Raw genomic sequence first — 24,986 nt, 5'->3', positions numbered from 1 at the left:
CGTAAATAGCGTCTCTGTGGCGTATAAGCCAATTACTACCACAACGGGTGAGTGAATGCGCACTTACCTCTCGATGGGGGCTGACGGGGACGCGTCAGATAAGCGGGCCCCGCAAAGCGGGGTTCCGTCGGAGAGAGAGGACATGCCGACACAGTGGTGAAGGGGGCCTGGAAACGGGGGCCATGTGACGCTGGCTCCGGTTCCCCCACGAGAGGCCGAAGAAGGGACGTGGCGAGAAACGGAGCGAGGCCACGCTCGAGGAGGATATGAGGGACGGAGGGGGAGCGGAAGAGCTGTCCATTGGTGGTCGCGTTGGGGGGAGCCGGAGAACGTCGGTCGGAGGGACTCAGTGAGACAGGAACCCCCTCTCCCTTTTTGGGGTCTAGAATAGCCCCGAGTATGGTTAACTTGTAAGCCTGTTAAAGTGTTAATAAATCGAGGTGCCTCCAGACTTCAGTGTGTGCCTCGTTTGATACACACTACATCTGGTGCCAGAAGTGAAAATACTTACTGCTAAGATTGGCATAGGCTTCAAATGTATACGAGATGAAGACAACCTACCAAAACATCTTCGGAGAAGGAAGATGAGGAGGGGGCGATCCCCCAGACGGCCGGATATGGACCGCGAGGGATTTGGGCCTGCAGAGCAGCGGCAGGAACGCAACCTCACCACTCCGCCGCCTGCGGGGAGAGACAGGCGAGCACATGGCCAGCGGTTGGCCAATCTGCTGTCTGCCATGGCAGTACTCGTGGCAGAGATGGGCCTGGACGAGCTGGCCAAACGAGTCGGAGGATCGGGGCCACGAGGAGAAGACTCTGCCGCCGCTACGTCCCATCCACGGGAAGCGCGGGAGATGCAGCCCACGTAGGCGGCCGCCATTTTGAGCGGTGCGCGGGAAGGGATTCCCGCCATTACGTTACAGCGTTGCCTCCCTCGGTAAACGGTAGGGGTCAGTGAGAGGTTAGAGCGGATCGAATTGACAGATTCCCGCCAGACAAACGGCCAAGGGTCAGCTAAGGGGAAAGAGGATCCAAACAACAGATTGGGAAGGACCAATCAGAGGGGTCCACAAAGTGGCGTGGGATTGGACAAGCCCAGCCACAAACCGGTATAAAAGCCAGAGCGCTGAGAGCTCTGGCTCAGTTCTCCTCACACGAAGACCGAAGCCCGGGCTGAAGAAGATAGAACCCTGGACCAAGCCGTCTAGCTCTTCTAAGAGCTGAGGCTCAGTGTTCCAGTGGTCAGGGGAGAATAGGTCCTGGCAAGCAGGACCCTGGCTCCCCAGCCCTCCAGCTCTTCTAAGAGCTAAGGCTCTGCGCGACCAGTGGTCAGGGGACCCACCGAACCAGCGGTGGGTCAAGGTAGCCTCCCCTAGGTCCCAGCCGGAGGACGCTAGGGTATGGGTAGACTGTGTGGTTCCCGCCAGTTCGGAGGCTGTACCTCCCTGGGCTAGCAGCCAGACCCGTGTATAGGTCCCACCAGGTACGGAGGCTGTACTTCCTTAGGCTACGAGTAAGGGAACCGTATATCCCTCCGTGTGTGTAGGGACCGTGTCGAAAGAAAGACAATAAACCAGTGTGTGCCTTAAAGGAGTTTATTCATCTGTTATTTACAACACTACACAGACACCAGCCAGGGCAAAACCTTTCTCGAGCAGGAGCCCATCTTGAATGTCACGGACAGTACACGAGATCTCTAAGTCGAGCAAACTCTGAGAGCAGTGGCTGAGGCAGCCGAGCATCTGGGGTTGTCGCTGCGTCGACAAATTAACCTACGCCAAGGGCGTTCCAAAGCTGCCCAGGGGCACCGCACGATGGTACGAGACACACTGCTACACACGCCAACTTACATGACAGACTGCAATATTTATGAGGGGGCTAATTTAGCAGAGGGTTAAATAATCGGATTGTATTTGTCGGCTTATAACCCATAGTGTCACCAGGAACGTGGGTCTACTTCTGTGACTATTGCTGGTAGAAGGAATTCCACGATGGCTGCTAACGAAGCCTCCGGTTCTGCTGTTACAGGTACGGCAGTCATTCAAGCACACAACAATCAATTCGACAACACAAGTCCAACTCCATGTCGTTGACACTAGCTTGTAATTCGTCAATAACGCGCGGTGATACATGCAGGTTTTTTGTTATTCGTGTTATTTTATTACCGTTATCGTTACATGATAATAAATACGTCAAATATATTAACTATTAAAGCAGAAATGTTTGCTTAAAACTTTAGTGACTGCAGGAATTCATATTCTTTGGTTCTTTCGGTAACGTCGCGAAGATAGAAAAATAATACAAAAATAAAGTGACTAAAAAAACACAATGTAGACTGTAGCCTGGTTCTTAATCGGAGTGTTCTGGCAGTCTATAATGTAGACTGTTACCTGGTTCTTAACCTCGGTGAGCGTACTGCCAGTTTATAATGTAGACTGTAGGCTGGTTCTTAACCTCGGTCAGTGTACTGGCAGTCTATAATGTGGACTGTAGCAATGGTTATTAAATTTGGTGAGTGTACTGGTAGTCTATAATGTAGACAGTTACCTGGTTCTTAACCTCGGTGAGCGTACTGGCAGTATATAATGTAGACTGTAGCCTGGTTCTTAACCTCTGTCAGTGTACTGGCAGTCTATAATGTAGACTGTAGCCTGGTTTTTAAGTTCGTGAGCGTATTGGCAGTTTCATATTACCGAAAGAACCAAAGAATATTAAAACATAATATAAGAATTAAATACGTAAGAAGCAGCAGCAGCAGCTAAATTGTACATATCTGCCAATATTTCAACGAATGTGCTTCGTTTTTCTTTTGCTATTTGTGCTTGGGTACTATTGGTCGACGCAGCAGCGGCATCACCAAATAACGAATCTTCTGGATACTTTGCGCATATCAAGATAACAAAAAAAGAATAGGATTTACCCTTTCCAGCAATAATACTGGAGGTGTTAAGATGGTAAAACACCAAATACACACCTATTGCAAGGCATCAAATCTGCTTTAACTACACATGCTTGTGGTAAAACATGCAAACAAACATGCTTTGATAATGTACGCATTCTCTTTGAAACGGATTGGCCTTCACCAGAGACGTCCTCCTCTGGGGGACTGGTTTCACAAGTGTTGGACCAGAGAACGCCAAAAGGCGAACAGCACAAAGGCATCATCTTAACACCTCCATTATTGCTGGAAAGGGTAAAGCGTATTCGTTTTTACTAAATCATAGGGGCCGTCCATAAAAGACGTCACGCGATTTTGGACGATTTTTGACCCCCCCCCCCCTAGTCACACGGCGTCACAAAAAGTCAGATCCCCCTCAAATATGACGTCACAAAGCTCTGCCCCCCCCCAAAAAAAATGTAACATGCTTCAAATCGCTTTAAACTATTGTCATTGTAGTGCGTATTTAATGAGTCGCTGCACTCTGTTGTAGGAGAAAACATTTATTAAAAAGTATATTTATTTAAGTAAAACGTGTTGTCTATATTTATTTAAAGTTGCGCATTTTTACGTGACGTCACATTTCTCAACCCCCCCCCCCTCGTCACACATCGTCACAAATGTCTGACCCCCCCCCCCTAGGTGCGTGACGTCATTTATGGACGGCCCCATATTGACAGTTTTGTTATGTATTATTCCTGTGCAAGAAATAATTTGTTCGATTGCCCAGTGTCGACAGGAGGAGTCCAGGCCAAGTCGGTTGTGATGCTTTACCCACCTGTGTTAGTCAGTCTGGATTATCATCATCATTATCACCACCATTGTTACGCATGGTTATACAGGAAACACCCCACTTGAGGTAGCTGCCAATTGAAAAACGTGCAGGTACTTTTCAGCATTGGGATGTTTTGGCCAATACCCTCATATACAGGGAAAAAAAACGTGCAAAGGTTCACACAGCATGGCGTCTAAGTCGGGAATCGAACCCAGGAACTTTTATTTTAAACTATTTCAACTATTTTTTATTTTAGCAGGTAAGGCCCACTGAGCTAGTTATTTTTCAGAAACGATCTGGCCACAAATGTGGCGTCTCACGTGGAAATGAATAACAGCCACGTACTCTAAACGCATGTTGTAAATGTGTAATGCGGGCGTAAACGACCTTCCGGATGTGACGTCACGGGGGGAGGAGTTACGTCACGTGGGGGAGAGAGTTCAAGTCTTAAAGGGGAGAAACCGGAAGAGAAGGGGGAGTTGTTGGAGACTGGGATAGAGTAAGGCCACGCAGGGCGGAGGTTGGTGGGGTGGCGAGATCGCCACACACACAGAGTAAGGATCGGCACCGTTGGCCAGCGGTGACCGACCCCGGAGAAGCGGGGAGCAGCAGTGAGGCTGCAGTGAGGGCAGCCGGGGAGGCTGCACAAGGAGATCAGCAGCGGGACTGCTACGGAACAGAGGGAGCAGCGGTGAGGCTGCAGCGAGGGCGGCCGGGGAGACCGCACAAGGAGATCAGCAGCGGGGCTGCTACGGAACAGAGAAAGGCTACGGGAGCGACGGCAGCCTCGGGCTGCCAAGCGGGGGGTCTCTGGAAGAGAGCCGTGTGGGAAAAGTATACGAACCCGAATAAAGGACACCAAGACAGATACAGTGGTCGAGTCCTTTATTACAAATGTGAAGGGAAGGACCAGGGGACCCAGATAAAAACCCACGCGACCACAGTGAGAAAGACATGCCACTACATTGCCACCCTGCCGCCCTGGATGCGAGCAGTAATGGAATACGGCAAAGTGGTCACAATGCAGACGCTGTGTCATAACAATATTGAATTTCCACATTATCATGGCAGGGCCCGGTGTATTTGAATCGAATACAAGAATCAATTTAAATGGAATTCAGGCGAGACGTGCTTTCCGAGTGCTCCATTCTTCATCGCAAACGACCTGCCTTGTGACATGCGGTCAATCGCCTTCACGAAACGCAACGGTTTGAAACTCCGTAACTTCAGGAAGACAACAATTGGGACCATATTCTTTACAACTTCCCCGCAAAGGAGCCTCAGAAGTGGGGGGGAGAGAACGGAGAGGACAAAACCGGTGAGGGTGGGTGGCTGAGCAGGCTTCCTCGTGGTATGGACGCTAGAGGTGATGCTTGGGTGGGTGAAAAGGGAGGTCGAGGCAGTGCGTCCCTTAACGGGTTGGTAAAAAGGGGGTGCTTTGTGGAAAATGGGGGGGGGGGGGGGAATAGGGTGACGTCTCATCAGAGCCTACGGGAAACGCTGCAGCTGCAGAGCCGCATATTTATTGACAGTGATACATAACACCATGGCATGATCGTTCTTGCCCGTTTCGACACTAATATGACGATGCCATTGGTACCTCATTTGCCAGTAAAAAAAAATATGATAATTGTTTTTTTACCCTTATTTAAACATGACTCCTTGTAAAAAAGGTGTCAGTTTTGTTGCCAGATAAAAGGGTAAAAACCCAATTATTATAATATGACGATGCTTTACATAATGGTGCAATTTGATCATGCTGATACTGACATGTTTTGAAGATAATTATGCCTTTATCATGCTGTTGCTGATAAAAAAAAATTATATTTCAGATTTTTTTTCTATTTGCTTACTCACATTTTAAAATTATGAAACATAAAGTGACAATTTACCACTGATGCCACTCTCGTGCCCACAGGAGAAACCAGAATCCTGCAGGTGCTGGACGACGGCACTGACCTGGTAGAGGTGGTGAGATCCATTAGTGAGGGTGAGGCCATGGTAAGAACACGGCTTCCCCTGCGAGCCGATAGTAGGGGATGTTAGAGGAAAAGTCATGTTTTACACTCACATTTCATTTCATACTTTATTTTAATATTCACCCCCCCACCCCTCATGTTATTCTAATTGTGCTCTCAGCGGCAAGTCATAATAATTATAATCATGTTTGGTTTTATAACGCGTTGTTATGCATGCAAATTGCATCTCACGATGGGTGAGGAACCACAGATCAAGCCGGAAGGCGGCAACCAGGCGGTGAGCTAGCACTACCAGCGATTGCCCAAGCTCTGCAGTCCTTTATACGTAAACATATTTCCATCCAAATCATAAGCAATTATACATGTGTAGTGAGTCCAACTGAGTCGCAGACGTTATTTTTCAGAGGCAACACATTTATTGTTACACGTATATACAAAGGGGTAACTGCCCCTTTATCAGATATAGCCTGGGGTGGTGACCACCCAGCTAACTAAACGTTACATAGGGGTTACAGCTACGAAGGGTCGGACCCTCACTCGGGTCCCCGGCCATGTGTTGATGCCTCTTCAGACGTAGGACGTAGAGCTTTCAGCTTGTAGAACGAAGCGACCCCGGTCCCTCTCAGGGACCCACCTTATATCCTCCCGGCCCCGCCCCCGGCCCCGCCCTCGGCCCCGCCCACCTTCGCGAGCGTTCCAGCTCCCTCTCGATCCCTCTCGAGAGCTCTCCCTGGACACGTCATCACCCCCTAGCCCCCCCCCCCCACCTGGGGCCATCTCTGTGGACACTCCAGATCATGTGTCTTCGGGATCAATCAGAGTGCCATGGACCGGGGCAACCCTGTCCCTGGGCTGACACTCTCCCGCTCCCCCTTGTGGGAGCCCGCACTACACGCTATGCGTAGAGGCCCGCGCTATCCCAGCGCTCACCAAGCCCCGCTAGGGCTAGTACTACACCCACCACGGGATGTACGCGATGACAATACATCGCACGCCACGGCCCTCCCGGGCCGGCACCATACAGTGACATCCCCAGTGTCACTGTGGCGCGTGCCGCTTGGAGATTGGTAGACAATGGAATTAGGGGTAACAGCCCGTTCTACCAGTTGGACCTGTGGGCAAGGCACGGAGCCCTCTGGGGAATCCAGAGGGTTGCGGGACCGAGGGTGGAGCCTGGCCACACTGGGCAGGATAAAAGGCGAGCTGTGACTCACAGTCGGGGCTGCTGCGATCTGGAATGGAACTCGTTGTGCCGTCGTCTTCGTGATATTTGCCCTCTTCAATCTGTGGGTCTGGCAGCGTGTTGGCTGTCGCGACCCGGTATGTAGTTATCCCTGAAGGCTGTGAAGGCCGAAATAAAATAGAGAGTACCTCCTACTAGTGTCTGTTAATTAGAACACTACACATGTAAGAGGGAATCGGAATGCATGGCGAAAGCTCATACATGCGAGGGAGCAGCACTCTAAGCCATCGAGAAGAGACACTATATTAGTCTGCACTTTGCTGTATCCCCTTCACCTGGTTAAGCCAGGGTAAAATGTGTGCGATCCATCAACCCTCGCTTCCACAGTGCTGGATCGCAGGCCATGTGCATATAGCTATCATCCCCCGACTGTGGAGTACATCACCCATGTAAAAAATGCCACCTGAAAAAAAGGGTTTCACGTTGGCACACAAAGGCCTTCTCTTACAAATGACATCACGGGATATTTATCATCGACTGTGAAACTGACGGCAGCATAGTAATTTTACGGTTAATAAACACACTGCTGGATTCGAACCATGATCCTCTGCAACAAGCAGCGAACCACTTAGACATGCGTGTGTGCGCATGCCTGTTTCATTCCCGCTCATGACCAGTCCTGGGCCACCCCTAGATGGACTCAAAATTAAAATGAGTACCTGGTATGGTGTGTAACATTCAGCATTGGGGAGACAAAGGCGGCTGGGTGTGGAATCGGCCATCCACCCCCTCGTGTGCCGTGCTGGCCTGCATAGGTGCTCACTAACAGCACTCGCCCCAACATTCTGCTAAGACTATACGAGGGATCTGTGTCTTTATGCACACCTGCCAGGCCGAGAAGGATGCCTTTTACGTGGTGGACCTGGGGGACATCGTGAGAAAGCACCTGCGCTGGCTCAGCGCCCTGCCACGTGTGCGGCCCTTCTACGCTGTCAAGTGCAACAACACTCAGACCATCGTACACACCCTCGCCACGCTGGGTGTCGGCTTTGACTGCGCTAGCAAGGTATGGTGTGTGTGGTCAGTGTGTGTGTGTGTTCTGCGTTTGGATGTCTTCAATGACCTGTCCCAGGTGCTGGCTAAGGTGCCACCTAGGGATAGAGTAATTGTGGTGGGTGACATTAATGCCCGAGTGGATCATGACGCAGGAACCTTAGCTGAAGTAATTGGAAGGCATGGACCAAAGAAGCTAAATAACAGTAGGAGGCTGCTCGACTTAAGTACAGCTTTTAATGCCAAAGCACTGTTCAGGCATCGGCGCTTCCACACAACATCATGGATGCACACCGGGTCCAAAGATCACTCTGAGAAGGAGTTGGAGACTGCTCCTGAATCTAGTGTGCCACTAAGCGGTGGGGCCTTACAATTTTCCTTGCCAAAGAAAAACATCTTCTTTGGTATTTTATGTCGTCAAACAATCTCCTTGAGTGATGGGGCATTTGTGGATAGAGTGGAGGAGTTCACATACCTGGGAAATGTGCTTTTGACTCGTTCCAGTTTGGGAGCAGAGGTCACGTTCCATATCAGTCAAGAGACATCTTTTCATTGGTTGCATAACGTCGTGTCGAAGCTGACTGGCCTTTTGCTACATATGTAGCCTCATATCTTCTTGGTCACAGTTTTGCCCTCCCTGCTGTATACTTAGAAATCATGAACCTCTTTAAATGAACATCTGGCTAGGTCGAAACATTTAGGCTGACTTCCCTACCATCCAACCTGGGTTTATCCAGGCTGGATTGTGTGAGGAACTCACAAATACTTGAAAGATCTGAACACGGTTCCATCAGTGAGCTCCTCCGGCAGGTGAGGCTGCATTGGCTAGCTCATGTAGCCCATATGCCCAGCCGCCGTATGCCCAAGCAGCTTCTGTTTGGCTGGATAGAGGGGGCTAACCGGGCGCAGCACGGGCTAGATAATAGATGGCCTGATGTGGTATAGGAGGATGTGGAGCTGAGTGGACTTGCTGGTGACAGGTACCAGTGGTGTTAAAATCGGCCTCTGTGGCGGAGGCTCGTGAAGGACGCTGCGGGGCATTTAGACGCATTCGCCCTCTAACAACAACGGAGGGCAAACGAGCGACGCTCACATCAACGATTGAAGCGCCAGACGGCTCGTAGCATTTTGACACAGTAGCGAAGCATAGCTGATGCATCTGTGTCATCTCACTCACTCAGCCCATAACACCTTGGTCTGTTTTGTGACTTCCTGCCAGCGAGCCTTCGACACTTCACGTGGCCTCAAAGTGCACCTAGCTTGGCACAAGCGCCATGGTGACATCACCGCCAATTATTGGCGAATGGCATTTGCTGCTGCTTTGGATAACAAAGGAGTATGTCTGTGGGAATGCACTAGAGGTTTTTGCATGTTGCAACATCGTGGCAAACGGCGGTTGTATCGTTTCCCTTCGTGCCCGGTTGTTTGCTTCACTGTTTTAATCGCATAGAAATGCAATAGACCCTGGTCTTCCTTAGGAGCATCGACTACACAACTTGGAGCAATGTTTTTAAACACACCAGCTTGGAAAGAACATTGTCGAGTTGTGAGCTTGTCGTTGGTAGCTATGCACGTGGCCTGTAATCCAGCACTGCAGCGAGGGTTTTTGAATCACAGACATTTTTGAAACTTTCTTCCCGTGGCCATCAAGGAGGTTTGCTATACCCTGGCTCGCCAGGAGAATGCGGTTACAGCAACGTGAGGACTACAGTAATATCATCTGTCCCTTCTGTATGGGATAGAGTGTTGCTCCGTCGCACGCATTCATTTTCTCCGGGCGCTCTGGTGTTCCTTCCACATGCATAGAACAATCATTTGCTGAAAATCATCTTATTATACAGATGACTGCAGTGATTATGTAACTGTTGGCACCTGGCTGCCTTCCAGTGTTGTGCTTTCTCGGCAATTGTGAGATAAAATTTTCGTGAACACAGACGCTATATACATTGAACATTAATATTGTTATAGTTTATGAATCAGAAATGCGTTTTCAATTAACTTTATTCCGATTGCATAAAGCGCCACTTGGGATGTTTTAATACTGCTCATCAGCTACATACATTTGTCAAGATAACACATGTATTCGGTTTTTTAAACCCTTACACATATTAATATCATACTATCATATATTACTGTAGTATAAAAAACAAGTTTTGCTAGCTGGATGCGCATGCGGGCATTTGCGCGATGGTAACGTCACAGCGCCAATCTTGCGTGATGACGTCACCTGCAACCCACAGATGCAGGTGACATCGCACCAACGTCACCCCCTCCTTACCCACCCTTGTATCCCGTGCAAATGTGTAGGCAGTGTAAGTACATACACATGCGGTCCTCAGTAAAAAAAAAAAGTCTTTCTTAAAAAAAGTAGGAGCTTTGGAAACGCTATTATTGTACTTTAAATATGATTGTTAGTTGATTTAAAAACTATTTGTATTCATATCCATAAAAAGCTGAACATTCAACCCTTGGTCAGGAACGTAACCCCCTATTATAGCATTGTTCTTGTGGGAAAATGGGTCTCGACTTGCATCGTTTCGACTTACGGCACCTTTTCCAGTAACGTAACCTGGCGTAGGTCCGAGGACTGTCCGTACACATATAGCAAAGAAAATCGCTGAATAAACTTGTCATGAAATTATAACCGTACATTTCATAACATTTACTCATAATACCATATAATTGTTTTGTATTAACGATGAACCTTATTTCAAATTATTATCATAATAATTATTATTACATGGAGTAACGAATGACGATTGTAAACACTACTATTCATTGATGATGATAATCATGATATTTTTTTCAGAATCAGAATCTTTATTCATATTGGAGGAATGCAATGAGCTATGAAGCTCTTTTTCACGGATGTCCAGTAGGGGCGGGTCAGAAAGCTCCAACAAAAAATACCAAAATCGATATGAGTGCAAAATACAGGAAAGGTGTGCAAATCATTGAAAATAAATACATTTTAAAACAAAGTATATGAGTTCAAATTGCAATAGTATATTAATTCCGGCAGATTTTTTGAAACATGACGATGACTCATTTAACATGCGTTTAATGGTTCGCGACATTAGCGACACGCGAACAATGGTTGTTCGAACAATGGTTGTTCGCATGTTGATAATGGTTGCTCGTTTATGGTTGTTCGCGCGTGCAGGAGGAGATAGCGCTGGTGCAGAGCCTCGGCGTGAGCGCTGATCGCATCATCTATGCAAACCCCTGCAAGCAAGTGTCGTACTTGCGCTATGCGGCCAATTACGGCGTCGACCTCATGACGTTCGACAGCGATGCTGAGCTGCACAAGGTCGCCCGCATTAACCCCAACGCCAGGTTGAAGACAAACGCGAACGGATGGGCAAAATCGACTTTGTGAACAAACTTTGCTACTTTTTCACCTTGTAGACAGACACATTGGATTGACGGATACGCAAGCTCTGCAACTTGGCCTTTTGCTGAGATTCATTGTCCTATCCGTGTTTGCGCATTTGTACGTGAACCAACGTTGTGACTTTGACTTTGAGTATGGACACAATTCACTTTTTCCTATATTTTGCACTTCTATACTGGACATCTGTGAAAAAGATCTTCATAGCTCATCGGATTCCTCCAGTCGAAATAAAGATTCTGATACTGACTCCGTTGATAAAACGATGGATGGACCGATGGATTTTCTGATTAGGATCAAACTTAAGACTGAGTTGGGATCGCAGCTCGCTAGATCAGGGCTCCCCCAATGCCTTGTGTGAGCACGGAGCCAGCCACCCTACGTGGAAGGTCGTGCCTGTTTTTCACTGCATTACTTTTTGCCTGCTGGGGTCTAGGCTGTGCCAGCTAACCCTATGTTTTTCCTGTTTTCTCTGTTCCTTTTATTATTCACTTTTATTCATTAACGGTTTGTGTTCATAACTTTCCACCCGCCCCCACCCAATGCTTGGGCTTGTTTAGTCATCTACCGTGTGACTCCCTCCTGACCTCGACCTCTAGACCTCCACTACTGGGTGTCGTCCTTAGACCTGCCCAGTGGTGCGAGGCTCTGCTGGGGCCTTGCAGCTGTAGTGGGTTCGAATTAGGTGCACACACACGCAGCCTGGAGGCAACACTATTTATTAAACGGTAAGTAACATAACGCTGTACATGAGGTGGTGACCACCTTCCTCAACTCACTAACACTCTGGAACGCGACACAGACTGGACCAGGCAGGCAACGGCCTGCCTGGCCCAGGACGACGACCCATGATGTCTTCACTTCGGAGTACAGTACAAACAGCCTCGCTCTGCGTTCACACCACGCTTATATCTGCTTTGGCGTGGCTGGCTCCGCCCTGGCGTCGCTGGCTCTCTTCAGGCCACGCCTCCCTTCCCAGGACACGCCTCACTTCCCCCACCTCTGGGAAGGTCCGGATCCCTTCACCACGTGACCCCCCAGGCACCCCCTTGGGGCCCCCAGCCTTCGTACGGGCCAACACAGTAGTGACCGTTCTATGTCACTACACAGCTACGGAGTCACGACGCGGAATGGTGGTTGATGGAGATCGCTTCAATATCTCGAAGCATCGTTACCCACTTCATGCTGATGCTTCCCCACCCAAATAACGCATCTTCTGATCCCTTCAGGCTCGTGTTAAGAATCGTCACCAACGACTCGAGGTCTGTGCACAAGATGAGCAATAAGTTCGGAGTCAGCCTCGAGTCGAGCCGTCAGCTGCTGGAGACGGCATTTGGCCTAGGTCTACTTGTCGTGGGAGTCAGGTGAGCGCAAAATTACGGAGTGTTTCGCGTCGTCGGTTATAACGGAGAGAGATTTTGTATTGGCTGAACCACTTGCCACCTCCATCTGTTGCCATGGTGGTGTTTTCATCGTATCCAGTGCGTTCAAGATAAGGGAAGGGTGGATGTTATACAGTAAGTCGTCGTTTAACACAGTCGATACGTTCATGAAAAGTGCCGCGTTAAGTGAAAAACATAATATAATGATAAAGTTTGGTGAGATACAATATACGCTCACACAGATGTATTGTTGTCAGAGTGATTTTGGTTATTGTGAAGCGGTCCCACTCCTTCCCCTGTTGTTCCTGCCCACCACTACAACCTCTGTGGGGGCACACCCCCACCCTATTCTTCCACAGCACTGCTCAAACCAGCCCAACTCTGTGTGTGGGAGGGGGGGATCAGGCCCACACAGAACGGTTTAAAGAGTAAGAGGGTGGGTGCCTAGCAAGCAGGTGTCAATAAAGAGGAGGGGGTTGGGCCTATACAGGAAAGGGTGGAACCTAAGAGAGGAGCTTCCTAAAACAGAAGAGGGTGTGTGGTCTAAACAAGTGGACGGGGCCTAAAAAGGAAAGGGACGGAACCTACGCAGGAAGGGGTGGGGACTAAAGAGGAGGGAGAAGGGTCTAAAGGTAGGGGTGGGACCTAAACAGGAAGTGGTGGAGCCTAAACAGGAAGGAGCTGGGCCGTGGGAGAAAGTGGGTGGTGGTCTAAATAGGAGGGAGTGGGGCCTATAGAGGAAGGAGCGGGGCCTGAAAAGGTCATTCAAACAAGCCATGTCCAATTAAAAGTCCCAAAATCTGCAAACCCGTGGATCGTTAATAAAACTACAGTATTATGCATACAGAGGAGAAATGAGTGTTTCAACCATGACCATTAAGTAAAATAACAACAATTAAGTTACGTAAAATAAAGCGGAGGATCAAATCCCTGCAACAGGCCGCAAAAATATGCACAGGGGTGGCCACAGACCAACTCGTTTAATTCATGATCTTTTTTTTTAATAGCCACGAGTCACTATAAGATGTGTCGTGAGTTCAGCTGAGTCGCAGACGTTATTCTTTAGAGGCAACACATTTATTATAATACGTAAATACAAAAGGGTAACTGCCCCTTTACCAGATACAGCCTAGGGTGGTGACCAACCAGCCAACCACACCATACGGAGGAGTTACAGCTACGAAGGGTCGGACCCTCATTCGGGTACCGGCCACATGTTGATGCCTTGTAGGACGTAGAGCTTCCAGCTTGTAGGACGTGGAGCTTCCAGCTTGTAGAATGAAGCGACCCCGGTCCCTCTCGGGACCCTCCTTATATACTCCCGGGTCGGGGCTGGCTCCGCCCAGGCCCCGCCCGCCTTCTCGAGTGTTCTAGCTCCCTCTCGATCCTGGGCTGACACTCTCCCGCTCTCCCTTGTGGGAGCCTGCACAACACGCTATGCATGGTGCCCGCGCTATCCAGCGCTCACCAAGCCCCACTAGGGTTGGTACTACACCCATCTACGGGGTGTACGCGATGACGGTGCATCGCACGCCGTGCTATAGTAAAGGCAGCATCACACAGCAACCCATCCAGTGCTGTCCGCGACATAGGAACATCGCACGCCACGACCTTCCCGGGCCGGCACCAGTGACATCACAACATCTGCATAAACATTACATTAACCAGACTTAGCGATTGCCTCTTAAAGTTATAACCTCTTCAATGTGTTGATGATCGCTCCATGTTTTATTCAAGTAATTTTGCCTTTTTGCTTCTACGCAGTTTCCATGTTGGAAGCATCTGCAATGAGCCAGAAACCTTTGCGCGATCCATTGCTGATGCCCGAAGGGTTTTCAACATCGCTGTAAGTGGAGGTGGCCGAGTGACACAGGAGAGATTATTGTATCCGTATCTGAGACATTCGGTTAGAATCTGGGTGTCATCTGCCCGTGATTAAACTGGGTTCTCAAAGTGCAGCAAGGTAAAGGCCTCGGCAATGGCTGCACGAAAAGCCTATCCTGTTGAAAGAAAGTGCTTTCTTCACTTAATTAGACAAAATTCCAGCTGACAAGTAAAACATCTCTGTTTGTCGTGCAACAAACACCAATTTTTGGTGCACTCCCTATTGTGTAAATGTAACAAGACCACTTGAAGGATTTTTTTTATTGTGAAAATCTCAGATGAGCCACAGATACACGGCGAGATTGTTTTTATATTTTGTTTATTTGTCTCGTTGCATGATGCTGATCGTGCAGTGGGAATAAAAAGGATAAAAAACATCAAAAATATAAATTGTAAAATAAATGTATACCTCTGTTGCTTCTATCTCCTGGGCCCCTCTTCCCTCCATCTACACAGAGCGTCGCTCGGTGTTGAGATGGCTCTGCACCATGGGTATAATTTAATCCTCCTTGTGACCATAATCGCACAGCTCTGTGCGGTGGCCTCACCTGCATTGGTCATTATAACCTCTTGACCTGACTTCACTTATTTGCCTAGAGATGTGGTCTGCTTTTTAACCTAAAGCGAAGTGTCCATTTGCAGGCTGAACTGGGAGTGAAACTAACCCTTTTGGACATTGGAGGAGGCTTTCCTGGTTACAATGAACATGTCAGGAATAACTTTGATGAGGTCAGTTCGTCGTGTGGAGGCCTTACACTGTGACTGATATTTTCGGATTTTCAAAGCAATACCTTTTGCGAGCAGTGGGCAGTAGCGGGCAGTGCATCCACTTTATCAACCCACACTGAGCAATGTGACTAGTGTGGTTTGAGCAATATGGTCAATTATCCTCAAGCACCACAAGGTGTGGAGAAGGCTCGTATATATCCAGCAACTAATTGAAAAAGCGGGCTGTGCTTGCGTATGTACCCGTGGGTGGCATTGTCACAGTAGTTATCGCACTGTGATGTGAGTCTGGCAAGTTCAGATGAGTTCCATTCCTGATCACAGCTTACATCAATGGCCGGTGAAATCTGATCCGGTCCTGGGAGCCAACCCCCTCGTTAAACGGCACATTGTGGCAGTGGTGGGGAACCTGCAGCCATCACAGCCTCACACATCCCAAGGAGCCCCTCGAGGTGGCCTGATCTAAGTGTAAAGTCACGTAGAAGGGAAATAAAAAAAAACATAATAAAATAATTCTCACGACGTTTCGGCCACAACGCAAGCAGCCGTCCTCAGGTGAAGAACAGGTCTGTTGGAAAGACAGCGTCTTCCTCTTGATATGCAAATTATTTTGTCAAGGCGCTCTTCCCCCTCCAACCCAGCTTAAATATACGCTCCAAGCCTGGTGGTGTTTCATTCAGATGCTGTCTTTCCAACAGACCTGTTCTTCACCTGAGGACGGCTGCTTGCGTTGTGGCCGAAACGTCGTGAGAATTATTTTATTATGTTTTATATTTATTATTTTATTATTTCCCTTCTACGTGACTTTACCGAAAGAACCAAGAAGATGAATCCCTGCAGTCACGAAAGCTTTAAATCGAAATTTGATCTAAGTGTGTCAAGGGTTACGTGTAGGGTCAGGATCAATGCACAAGCACGGTGTCAAGCTTGCAGCCCACTGAGGTGAAGGAGGCCTGCTCGCGTGGCCCACTCACTCGTCTGGGTTGCCCATCGCTGCACTGTGGGGAGGGCCTTCAATCATGCAGTGGATTGACCAAGAGCTGCCAATAATTATTACTGTTTAATTCCCAATGATCAACCCAGCTTTCGGGGGTTGATCAATTGAGTATCAGCTTGTGGGAAGTCAACATTGGTCGACCTATGATGAGACTCTGCCTTACCATGGAAATGTGGAGTTTCCACCACTGGTTCGGGGTCTCCAACGGAAATGGGCGCCGCCCCAGTGCTCGATTCTGCAGCGAGACTGAGACTTAGGCCCACACTTTGAGTTTGATGAAAAGAAGAAAAAGCTTTACCCTTTCTAGCAATGAAAGGTTAAAGCCTATTCTTTTTCCATCATTTAATACTGGCAAAAAGGTCCCACTTTGGGAGTTTGTTGACCCGAGCGAAAATGCGCTTTTGAAATAATGTTTTTGTGACCATTCGTTTTATTTCTGCTGCATTTTTATTAATTGATAAATGAGCGACAAGGTGCTCAGCCACGCCACCACCGAGATCCTGGGTTCCAATCCAAGATTCGGCTACCTTGCGATCTAAGCTATATAATCTGGGTGCTCAAGTGTTATGAGTCAATGGCCTTAGCGCCCAGCCACCAGTGAAACATCAAGAGCCGCCGCCGCAATTCGCCACTAAGTGGCAGCGACATCACCACGGTGCTTGTGCCATACCAGGTGCACTACAAGGCTACGTGAAGTGGCAAGACAGGAGGGTACGGGACGAACCCGGGTGCCATGGTTTAACTAACTGATATGACTGGCAGTTGCATCACCTTTGACCCCTAATGTGCCAAGCAAAAATAAGACTAAGATCCCTCTATAGCCTTAACAGATTAAGATTATTGGGGCAAGTGATGTTAGAAAGCACCTATGAAGGGGGTGGGTGGACAGTACCATGCCCAGCCACCTTTGTCTCCCTAGTGGCGATGTTTACACACTGCACCAGGTGCACATTTGAGGCTGAGTCGACCTAGGGGAGGCCCAGGACCGGTTCAGATAATCGTCACTGGTGTTAGCCGTAACCGAGAATCGAACTGGGGTCGCCAGGTTCGTAGCGTGGCACGCTAACCGCTACACTACCACTCCCCACTGCCTCACTACTGTGCCAAACACACACAAAAATTATCATCAAATTAAAGTTGGGTTTTCATTCCATTTGTCTGAATTCCAGCTCTTGCTAAAATGTGATTCGATTGACATTGAGAAACACTTTTCAGGGAAGCATAAGCTGATCCAGGGCTGAGCTCCAGGAATCGTTATGTGGTGAGATAGCTCATGATTTGTGCATTCGCAGTGAATCCGGATTCACAAACCTACTTGCTCTACTTCCGTATGTGTCATATTTGTGTCACATACTTAAAAAGACACACGTAGACCCAGCGGTACACACAGATTCAGCAAGACAGAAGATTCCACGTTATTTCCCAAAGTATTTCCTCTTGTGAATTATGAGTTTTGTGTAATTACAGAACCAGGTGAAGTTGGTGGTAGTTTTTTAATTTTCTAAATGCCTTAAAGACACACTAAGACCAGGGTATGTATCTCCACATTGACTAGACATAATTATACCATCTCAATGAAAAAAATGAAAATGCTTTACTCTTTCCAGCAATAAAACAGGAGGCGTTAAATGTTCAAACACCAAATAGAAACCTTTTACAAGAAATCAAGTCTGCATGAACCACACGTACTTGTGGTGAACATGCAAGCCAACATGCTCTGATAATATATGTATTGTCTTTGAAACTGATTGGCCTATACCAGCAACGGCCTCCTTTATGGCCTTGTCTCACCAGTGTCCGGGTCCTCCAGTTTTTCACTCCATATTTATAATCAGCATGCGTTTCGAGGATTTGGCTTCTATAAATGTAAACACAGTAAGCCACTTAATTATGCCATTATTTGTTGCCAGGTTGCTTCTGAAAAAGGGCTCTATAGCTCAGCATACCATACCAAGTAAAATAAAAAAAATGGTAAATAGTCAAATAGTGAAGTGTTAGACCAGAGAACAATGCCAAAAAGGCGAACGCCAAAGAGGCAATGAAAATGTTGAAGCATTAATAGCTCGGAACGGCGTAAAGCGTGTTCTTTTTTTAATTTTGATACCGGAAAAAAAGGGTCCCATTGATACGTCTCTCCACGCTTGCTCGCAGATCGTGGCCGTCGTGAACTCGGCACTGGACACGCATTTCCCCGCGGGCTGCGGTGTGAACATCTACAGTGAACCCGGCCGCTACTACGTCATGTCGGCATTCACCCTGGCCACCAACGTCATCGCTAAGAAGACGCTCGTCAAACCGCTGGCCGACGGTGCAGGTTAACCTGACATCTGTAGTTGCACGTCCTCATTGGCAGAGAATGGCAAGCATCCAGCAAAAACCTCCCATAATCCATGGTGCTCATTTTAATTTTGAGTCCATGACCCCAAACCAGATGTTTCACTTGTTGGTACTACCCGAGGTAGCATAGCTTTAGCGGTTTCAGTTCATTTATGGGGCCAATAACAGTTAATTATGTGATAACCGTTTGAAATTAGTGGGATTATTAACTAATTTACTCTTTTTGTCCATTTAAAAAAACGGTACGAATAGGTGGTACCAATTTTTACTTCTTTATTACTTTTACTCTGACCCATGGACCATAATGAGGACATATCAAAACAAAAACCTCACCCATCGCGGGTTTAACCATTCGCGCCAAATTTATTGAGGGTAGTTTTCCTATCGTACCCCCGTGGCCTATCCATTCGTGGTTAAACGCGAGATTCCTGTACAGGTACTCCAACTGCACTGCTTGCGATGATGATGCTGCCGCAGAAGAATACACATGGTGGCATATCTCCCACGCGACCCCCAAGTGGGTTCCAGGTCACGCGGTGTTCCTGGCGTCCAGTGAGGAGGCAGTGAGGTTCAGCTACCCACGATTTTTTTTCCCTAAATCGAAATCACATTTTACATTACAAATACTCCCTGTTTAATGGTTGGGTTGATGTAGGGCAGGGGGTCGGCAACCTGTGGCTCCGGAGCCGCATGCAGCTCTTTACGGACCACTTCGTAACATTACGTACGTGTAACAAACTCCGACACGTAGGTTGAGTTGAAAAGGCGCGAGAAAATTGTATTATCTTCTGCAGCATGCGTTCACTTCAACCTCCACCATCTAAAGCGCCGCGAGCCCTCTCCTCTCTCTTTCCCACTCTTTTCCTCCCGTTTCTGTCTTTCCAATCATTTATATCTCCTCCCTGTCCCTTGCAACACCTCTTCGCTCTCTCCCATTTGCTGCTGCGCACACCTTCCGATCTCTCTCACCTTCCGCGTGGGGAGGTACGTCTGATATCATTCGTCTCCCTCCACCAACGACGAGTGAGCTCATTCGTCGGTCCGCTCTTTCAGCCAATAGGGAGCCATGTTTCTCGCCGGCTCCGCTGTCCCCATAATGCTCGCGCATGTGTCTGACCGCCTCTTCGTTCGTGCACGTTAAGTACTCTATACATGTACGTATTCACATGCATTGTGGCTCTTAAAATATTGAGTTTTGTACCGAATTACGAAAAAAATGGCCCTCGTTATTTGTGTTGTCAATCCCCTATGTAGGGGAGCATAAAACAAAAGGAGTGGGCGTCGCAGTACGAGCCGTGAACCACAACCCCAATTGTTTTCCCATTTGCCTTTGCGGATCGCGGATTTGCCGATTGTGGCAATTTTCAAGAACGCAACCCCCGCGATGGGCAAGGGTTTGTTGTATATAAAACAGCGGACCATTTTAAATGAGCTACAAATATGAACATTCAGTATGACGGTGTTGTAGAATATAAAGACTTGCATCTGAACAAAGCAACATTGGTGGATATAATTTCCCATGACAGGAAACCCCTCCAAAACAGCAGAGGTTTAAAACGTCGACACTGCCATACAGACAGCAATGTTCAGTGAATCAAAATGCACGATGACGGGCAAAAGGCAAGCCGCTATAACGCTTGTAGCGCCCAACAATTAAGACAGCCATGCAAATATCAATACATAGAAAAACAAATGCAAGATGAAAAAAACAGATCGCTAAAGGATAAAGAGTGGCCCGATGTGTGCCGATGGCCTCGGCCCCAAATGTGCCATATTTAAATGTTACTCGCACAATTACATGGTTGGGTAAAGCCATCAAGCAACGGTCGCCCCTTACCCGATGAAACTTACTCCCTCAATGACATGGCGCCTTGGCGATGGCCGAGAGCTGTGAGAAAAGCGCAAGTGCTAAACGTGCAAAATTATTAGATTTTTATTCGCCCCACAGGTGTTGGGGAGCCCGTGTACATGTACTACATGAATGATGGAATATTTGGATCCTTCAACCTCGTTATCAATGACATCGAAGAGGTGGTCACAGAGGCACTAAAAGTAACGCACCGCACCGACAAGATCGGGTCCATCACAAACACGAACGGCTGCGCTTGGTTCAAACGAAAATCGTGGTACCTTCACAGAAACGATTTTATTCGGAAGCCACTGGAGCTATGCACTTTGAAATCGTCAGGATTGAAAACCAATTTCTTTAGACAACCATGGACCATATCCTAAACCACTGCCCCACAGGTTAATTCCAAAGGAGTGGAGAAGTTACACACACTGCCTCCACAAAGGCCAGGAATTGGCTCAATAAACTGGACCTGAATATCTAAATTGCTTTTTGATTGTTTATATTCAATAATGCTGATCTCATCAAAGAGCACAAACCATGCAAACTCCAGTCATCTTCACAGCGGCTTTGGCTAGCCATCGAACAAAGACGGTCACTGCATCACGCACTTTAAGATGTGCTTCTGCAGCCATCTGGAATGCTCTTCTGATATTAGGAAGCCACTGGAGCTATGCACTTTTAAATCTAGATGGAAAACTCACTTCTTTCGAACTGCTTTTTATGTTTAGTTTGTTGTCCTTCCCCCACACTTCCGGTTATCACGGTTGACCTACGTACGGAGCGAAAGAAGTTCAACATACATACATGACAAAACAATACTGTACGTACAGCACGAGAGAGGCAGAACAAATAAGATGGACAATATTGACACAGTACTGACATTGTTGATATGTGTTTCCCAACTAAGTCATTTGCGGGTTTTTTTTTCCTTCAAATATATAAAATTAGGAAGACTGTGACGCTGCCACACATGGTCTACTCTTTTCGAATGATGTTACGAGATCTTTCACATGCACTGTGAAGCGGATGGTGTGTAATATTTCCAAACCATTTTATTTTTTACCAGATACGGCCCACTGAGCTATATAGCTATTTTGCAGAAGTCACCTAGCCACAATTAATAGCTCAGTGAAGTGGCGTATAGTGTTGAAATGTATAGCAGCCAAATAATGTAAACGAATGTTAATTATAAATGTGGAGGAAAAAGCCGGACGACCCAGGGTAAAATATACAGGCGTCAGGGTCGGAATCGAACCCACAACCTCCTGTATACCAGGCGAGGTAGTTAACATCTCGCCGCCGCAGTATAACCAGGGAGGACGTGGGGTGAAACCGCAAAACGTCTGCAACAAGCAGCAAATGCACTGGGGGCTCAACTTTGTCACTGCCTCAGAGTGCACGACGGCATTTATCATTGACCGTGTCGTTCCCTCCCTTGAGCTGCAGCGTTAATCTGCGGATCTCTGCGTAAAATTATGTAACGCGGACGAAAGACCTGCCATTGGATAGAGGGCTTAAAGAGAAGAGGAATGGATGATGATTGTTATGGACACCCTACACAGGGAAGGTCCAGCAGCTGCGACGGCCGATCTGGGGATGACTGGTTGGCTCTGGTGGCCCAGAAAGTGGCCGGACTCCTCCCTGCACGGCCCCCAGCTCGATAAAGCTCTACCCCCACCGACCCCTGCCTCAGCGCTGTTCGCGGGCGTCTTCCTTTCTCTGTCTCTCTGCTGCGCAGCACGTGGATCCGGAGGAGCCAGTGTTTGAGTCGTCACTGTGGGGCCCCACTTGCGATGGGCAGGATCGCGTGATGGAGCGCACGCAACTGCCGGAGATGCACGTGGGCGACTGGCTGCTGTTCCGCAACATGGGCGCATACACAATGGCCATGTTCTCCGAGTTTAACGGATTCTGCCAGCCCAAGTTGTACTATGTGATCCGCAAAACTGAATGGTAAAGCCCAGGAGATGATAATGCCGTAGTAGTAGTATTCATCATCATCATAATGATGAGAATCTTACCTATTAAAGCAATGTTTAATCTGTCTGTCTCTCTGTCTGCACACGCCTTGCAACGCTTTTAACTGACAAATTGTTGGGTTTACGTTTCAACAAAGGACACGGATACAACACACTAAGCCCCTGAACGAAAACACGATAATTGTTTTCCCCTCCGTCAAATGTAAACTAATTAAATCACACAATTTTGGAAATCTTTTAGATCAACTATTTACCCCCCACTTTCTATTTTCGATTCAGGACTTCTGCAAGCCTCTTATAATTTTGTTGACGGACAAATGAACAAACAAACGGAATGCATTCACAAAGCTAATTGTTTGTGTATGTATATGTTATGTTTTTTAAGAGAGAAGACAAGTTTAGAAATATATATTTCACTGGGCAAGCCGGGTACTTCCTGCTAGCTTTGAGGATTGTGTAGTTGGAGTAACCATCACTCCAACCATGAAGAAGGATCTTCTTGAGCCATTCAAAACCATAACCTTACCCTACATTTGCGGGGGTCACGAAAAAATATCTCCAAAATCCTGAATAAACACAAGATCCAGATCCGATTCAACACAGTACATAAAATCCGTGATCTGGTCCCGTCTGTAAAATATGTGGTTCCAGACATACAGTACCCGGGCGTCTACAAACTAAGTTGCCTCTGTGGTAGCAGTTACATTGGAGAAACCAAACGACATGTCTCGGACCGAATCCGTGAACATAAAGCAGACCTTAAACACGGTAGGACGAACACCTCAGCAGCCGTGGCAGATCACTGTTATTATTCAGTGGGTTCACATGACATTGACTTCTCCAAGACGGAGGTTCTCTGCAAGCCATCCGGCTACCATGAGAGATTCGTTCACGAGGCAATCCACATATACAAACACAGAGACAATTTCAACCGAGAAGATGAATTCTGGCTCAGCAATCATTGGAAGGACGTGGTAAACCATTTCGGGTCTTCATTGATTTTGTTTTACGGTGACTATCAGACTGCAGTCCATTCGCTGTCATTGCCTCTTAGTGCCTTTCACGCGACGGTCAATGGAATGGTTTATAGCAGATTGTATAGTAAATAGTATAACAGTGTAATGTTTAATATCATTCACTAGGTAATATATAGTATCGTAATTGCATAGTGAATATACAGCAGTGTGGTATACAGTAGGGTTGGTAGAATAATGCATAGTGTAATATTAAAAGTCTAATATTATAGTCTATAGTAACGCAGTGTATAATTCAATGTTGGGGTCTGTCTATGGCAGTTTATAATACGGGGTATAGTCGTGTGATGTAAGAAAAAAGATTATATGGAGGCATATAATAATTTTTTGCGACATTGACGTGTAATGTATAATGACTTATTGTTAGTAGCTCAGCTTATTGGAGATTATATTGATGTAGTTTATATCTTAGTTTTTTATCGGTTCACTATATGATAGTCATTATATAGTGTATTGTATACCCAGTTACTTAATGTTAATAGCTCAGCTTATTGGAGAAAATATATTGAGTACATTCATTATATTGATGTAGTGTATATTTAGTTCTTTCACATCGGCTTATTGTATGATAGTGGGTGTTTGCAGTTCTTTAGCGTCAATATACTAAATGCCTCTGTTGATATGTAAACTCTGACTTTAACATAGCTACTTCCGTGACCAGTTACATGCTAATTCCTCACATTAAACATCCTGCTAATTCTCTCACATTAACACAGCTTATTCAATGCTAAATTCTTCTGTTGATATGTAAACTCCTTTGTCAAGGCGCTCTTCTCCCACCCAGCTTAAAATACGCTGCCAAGCTTAGCAGTGTTCATTGGAGCGCTGTCTTTCAGACAGCTCTGTCTTCACCTGAGGACGGCTGCTTGTGTTGTGGCCGAAACGTCGTGAGAATTTTATTTATTATGTTTATGTTTTATTATTTCCCTTCTACGTGACTTTACCGAAAGAACCAAGAAGATTAATCCCTGCAGTCACGAAAGCTTTAAATCGGAATACCTATTACTTGCCCCGACAGTCGAAGGCTGAATGGATAATATTTTGCCGTGTTCACATGTGTTTCCAGGACTTTGCTGACAGCGCTGTGTCCAGAAGAGCAGTTGAGTCCATTCCTGGGCTTCGGAACTTTCAACGCATCACGTTTGCCAAACAACAACGTAGATCACTTGATTTAATCCACGTTCTTCAAGTTTTAGCCGGGTGGTGAGAATTGTAGAGACTGTTTGGTTTTATTTGCAAGATTTACCTGTGTCACCAAAGTATAAAAATCTAACTAAAATAGAGCAATTAAATGGAAATAAAAATCGGAGCAAAATTAACTGAGTCATGATGTGAGAAAAAGTAGAAAAAACTAGATATATCGCACAAACACAAATCAAGTGTAAAGAATATTCCCTGTCGTGTGATTCTTTTCAGGTAGATTATATTATTTTAGACCGATCGTAGTACAATTACAAATTAAGTTACGGAAACATT

The 24,986-nt window shown here is 47.0% G+C and overlaps 1 protein-coding gene across 1 annotated transcript; it reads left to right on the top strand.

Moving 5' to 3' along the window:
* The first annotated feature begins 1,628 nt into the window (after positions 1-1,628).
* On the top strand, positions 1,629-24,727 carry LOC133352875 (ornithine decarboxylase-like). The gene is made up of 12 exons (XM_061568856.1): positions 1,629-1,817; positions 1,935-2,028; positions 5,632-5,714; positions 7,768-7,941; positions 11,092-11,264; positions 12,549-12,683; positions 14,466-14,547; positions 15,228-15,314; positions 18,460-18,622; positions 20,594-20,697; positions 22,236-22,450; positions 24,577-24,727. Exons 1-12 carry the CDS (start codon positions 1,815-1,817, stop codon positions 24,683-24,685), a joined length of 1,422 nt encoding a protein of 473 aa, XP_061424840.1. The 5' UTR covers positions 1,629-1,814; the 3' UTR covers positions 24,686-24,727.
* The last annotated feature ends 259 nt before the right edge of the window (positions 24,728-24,986 follow it).

This window comes from Lethenteron reissneri, chromosome 42 (genome assembly GCF_015708825.2).
Source record: "Lethenteron reissneri isolate LAM-NWPU_2019-01 chromosome 42, ASM1570882v1, whole genome shotgun sequence".
NCBI classification, from domain to species: domain Eukaryota; kingdom Metazoa; phylum Chordata; class Hyperoartia; order Petromyzontiformes; family Petromyzontidae; genus Lethenteron; species Lethenteron reissneri.
The sequence above is the reverse complement of the archived record's forward strand: the minus strand, read 5'-3'. Positions and strand labels throughout refer to the sequence as shown.

Bases quoted from the DNA above. Each gene is read 5' to 3' on its own strand.
- LOC133352875 (XM_061568856.1), top strand. The intron at 11,265-12,548 runs GTTGAAGACAAA...TGATCCCTTCAG, and splicing joins CGCATTAACCCCAACGCCAG to GCTCGTGTTAAGAATCGTCA. The intron at 22,451-24,576 runs GTAAAGCCCAGG...ATGTGTTTCCAG, and splicing joins GTGATCCGCAAAACTGAATG to GACTTTGCTGACAGCGCTGT.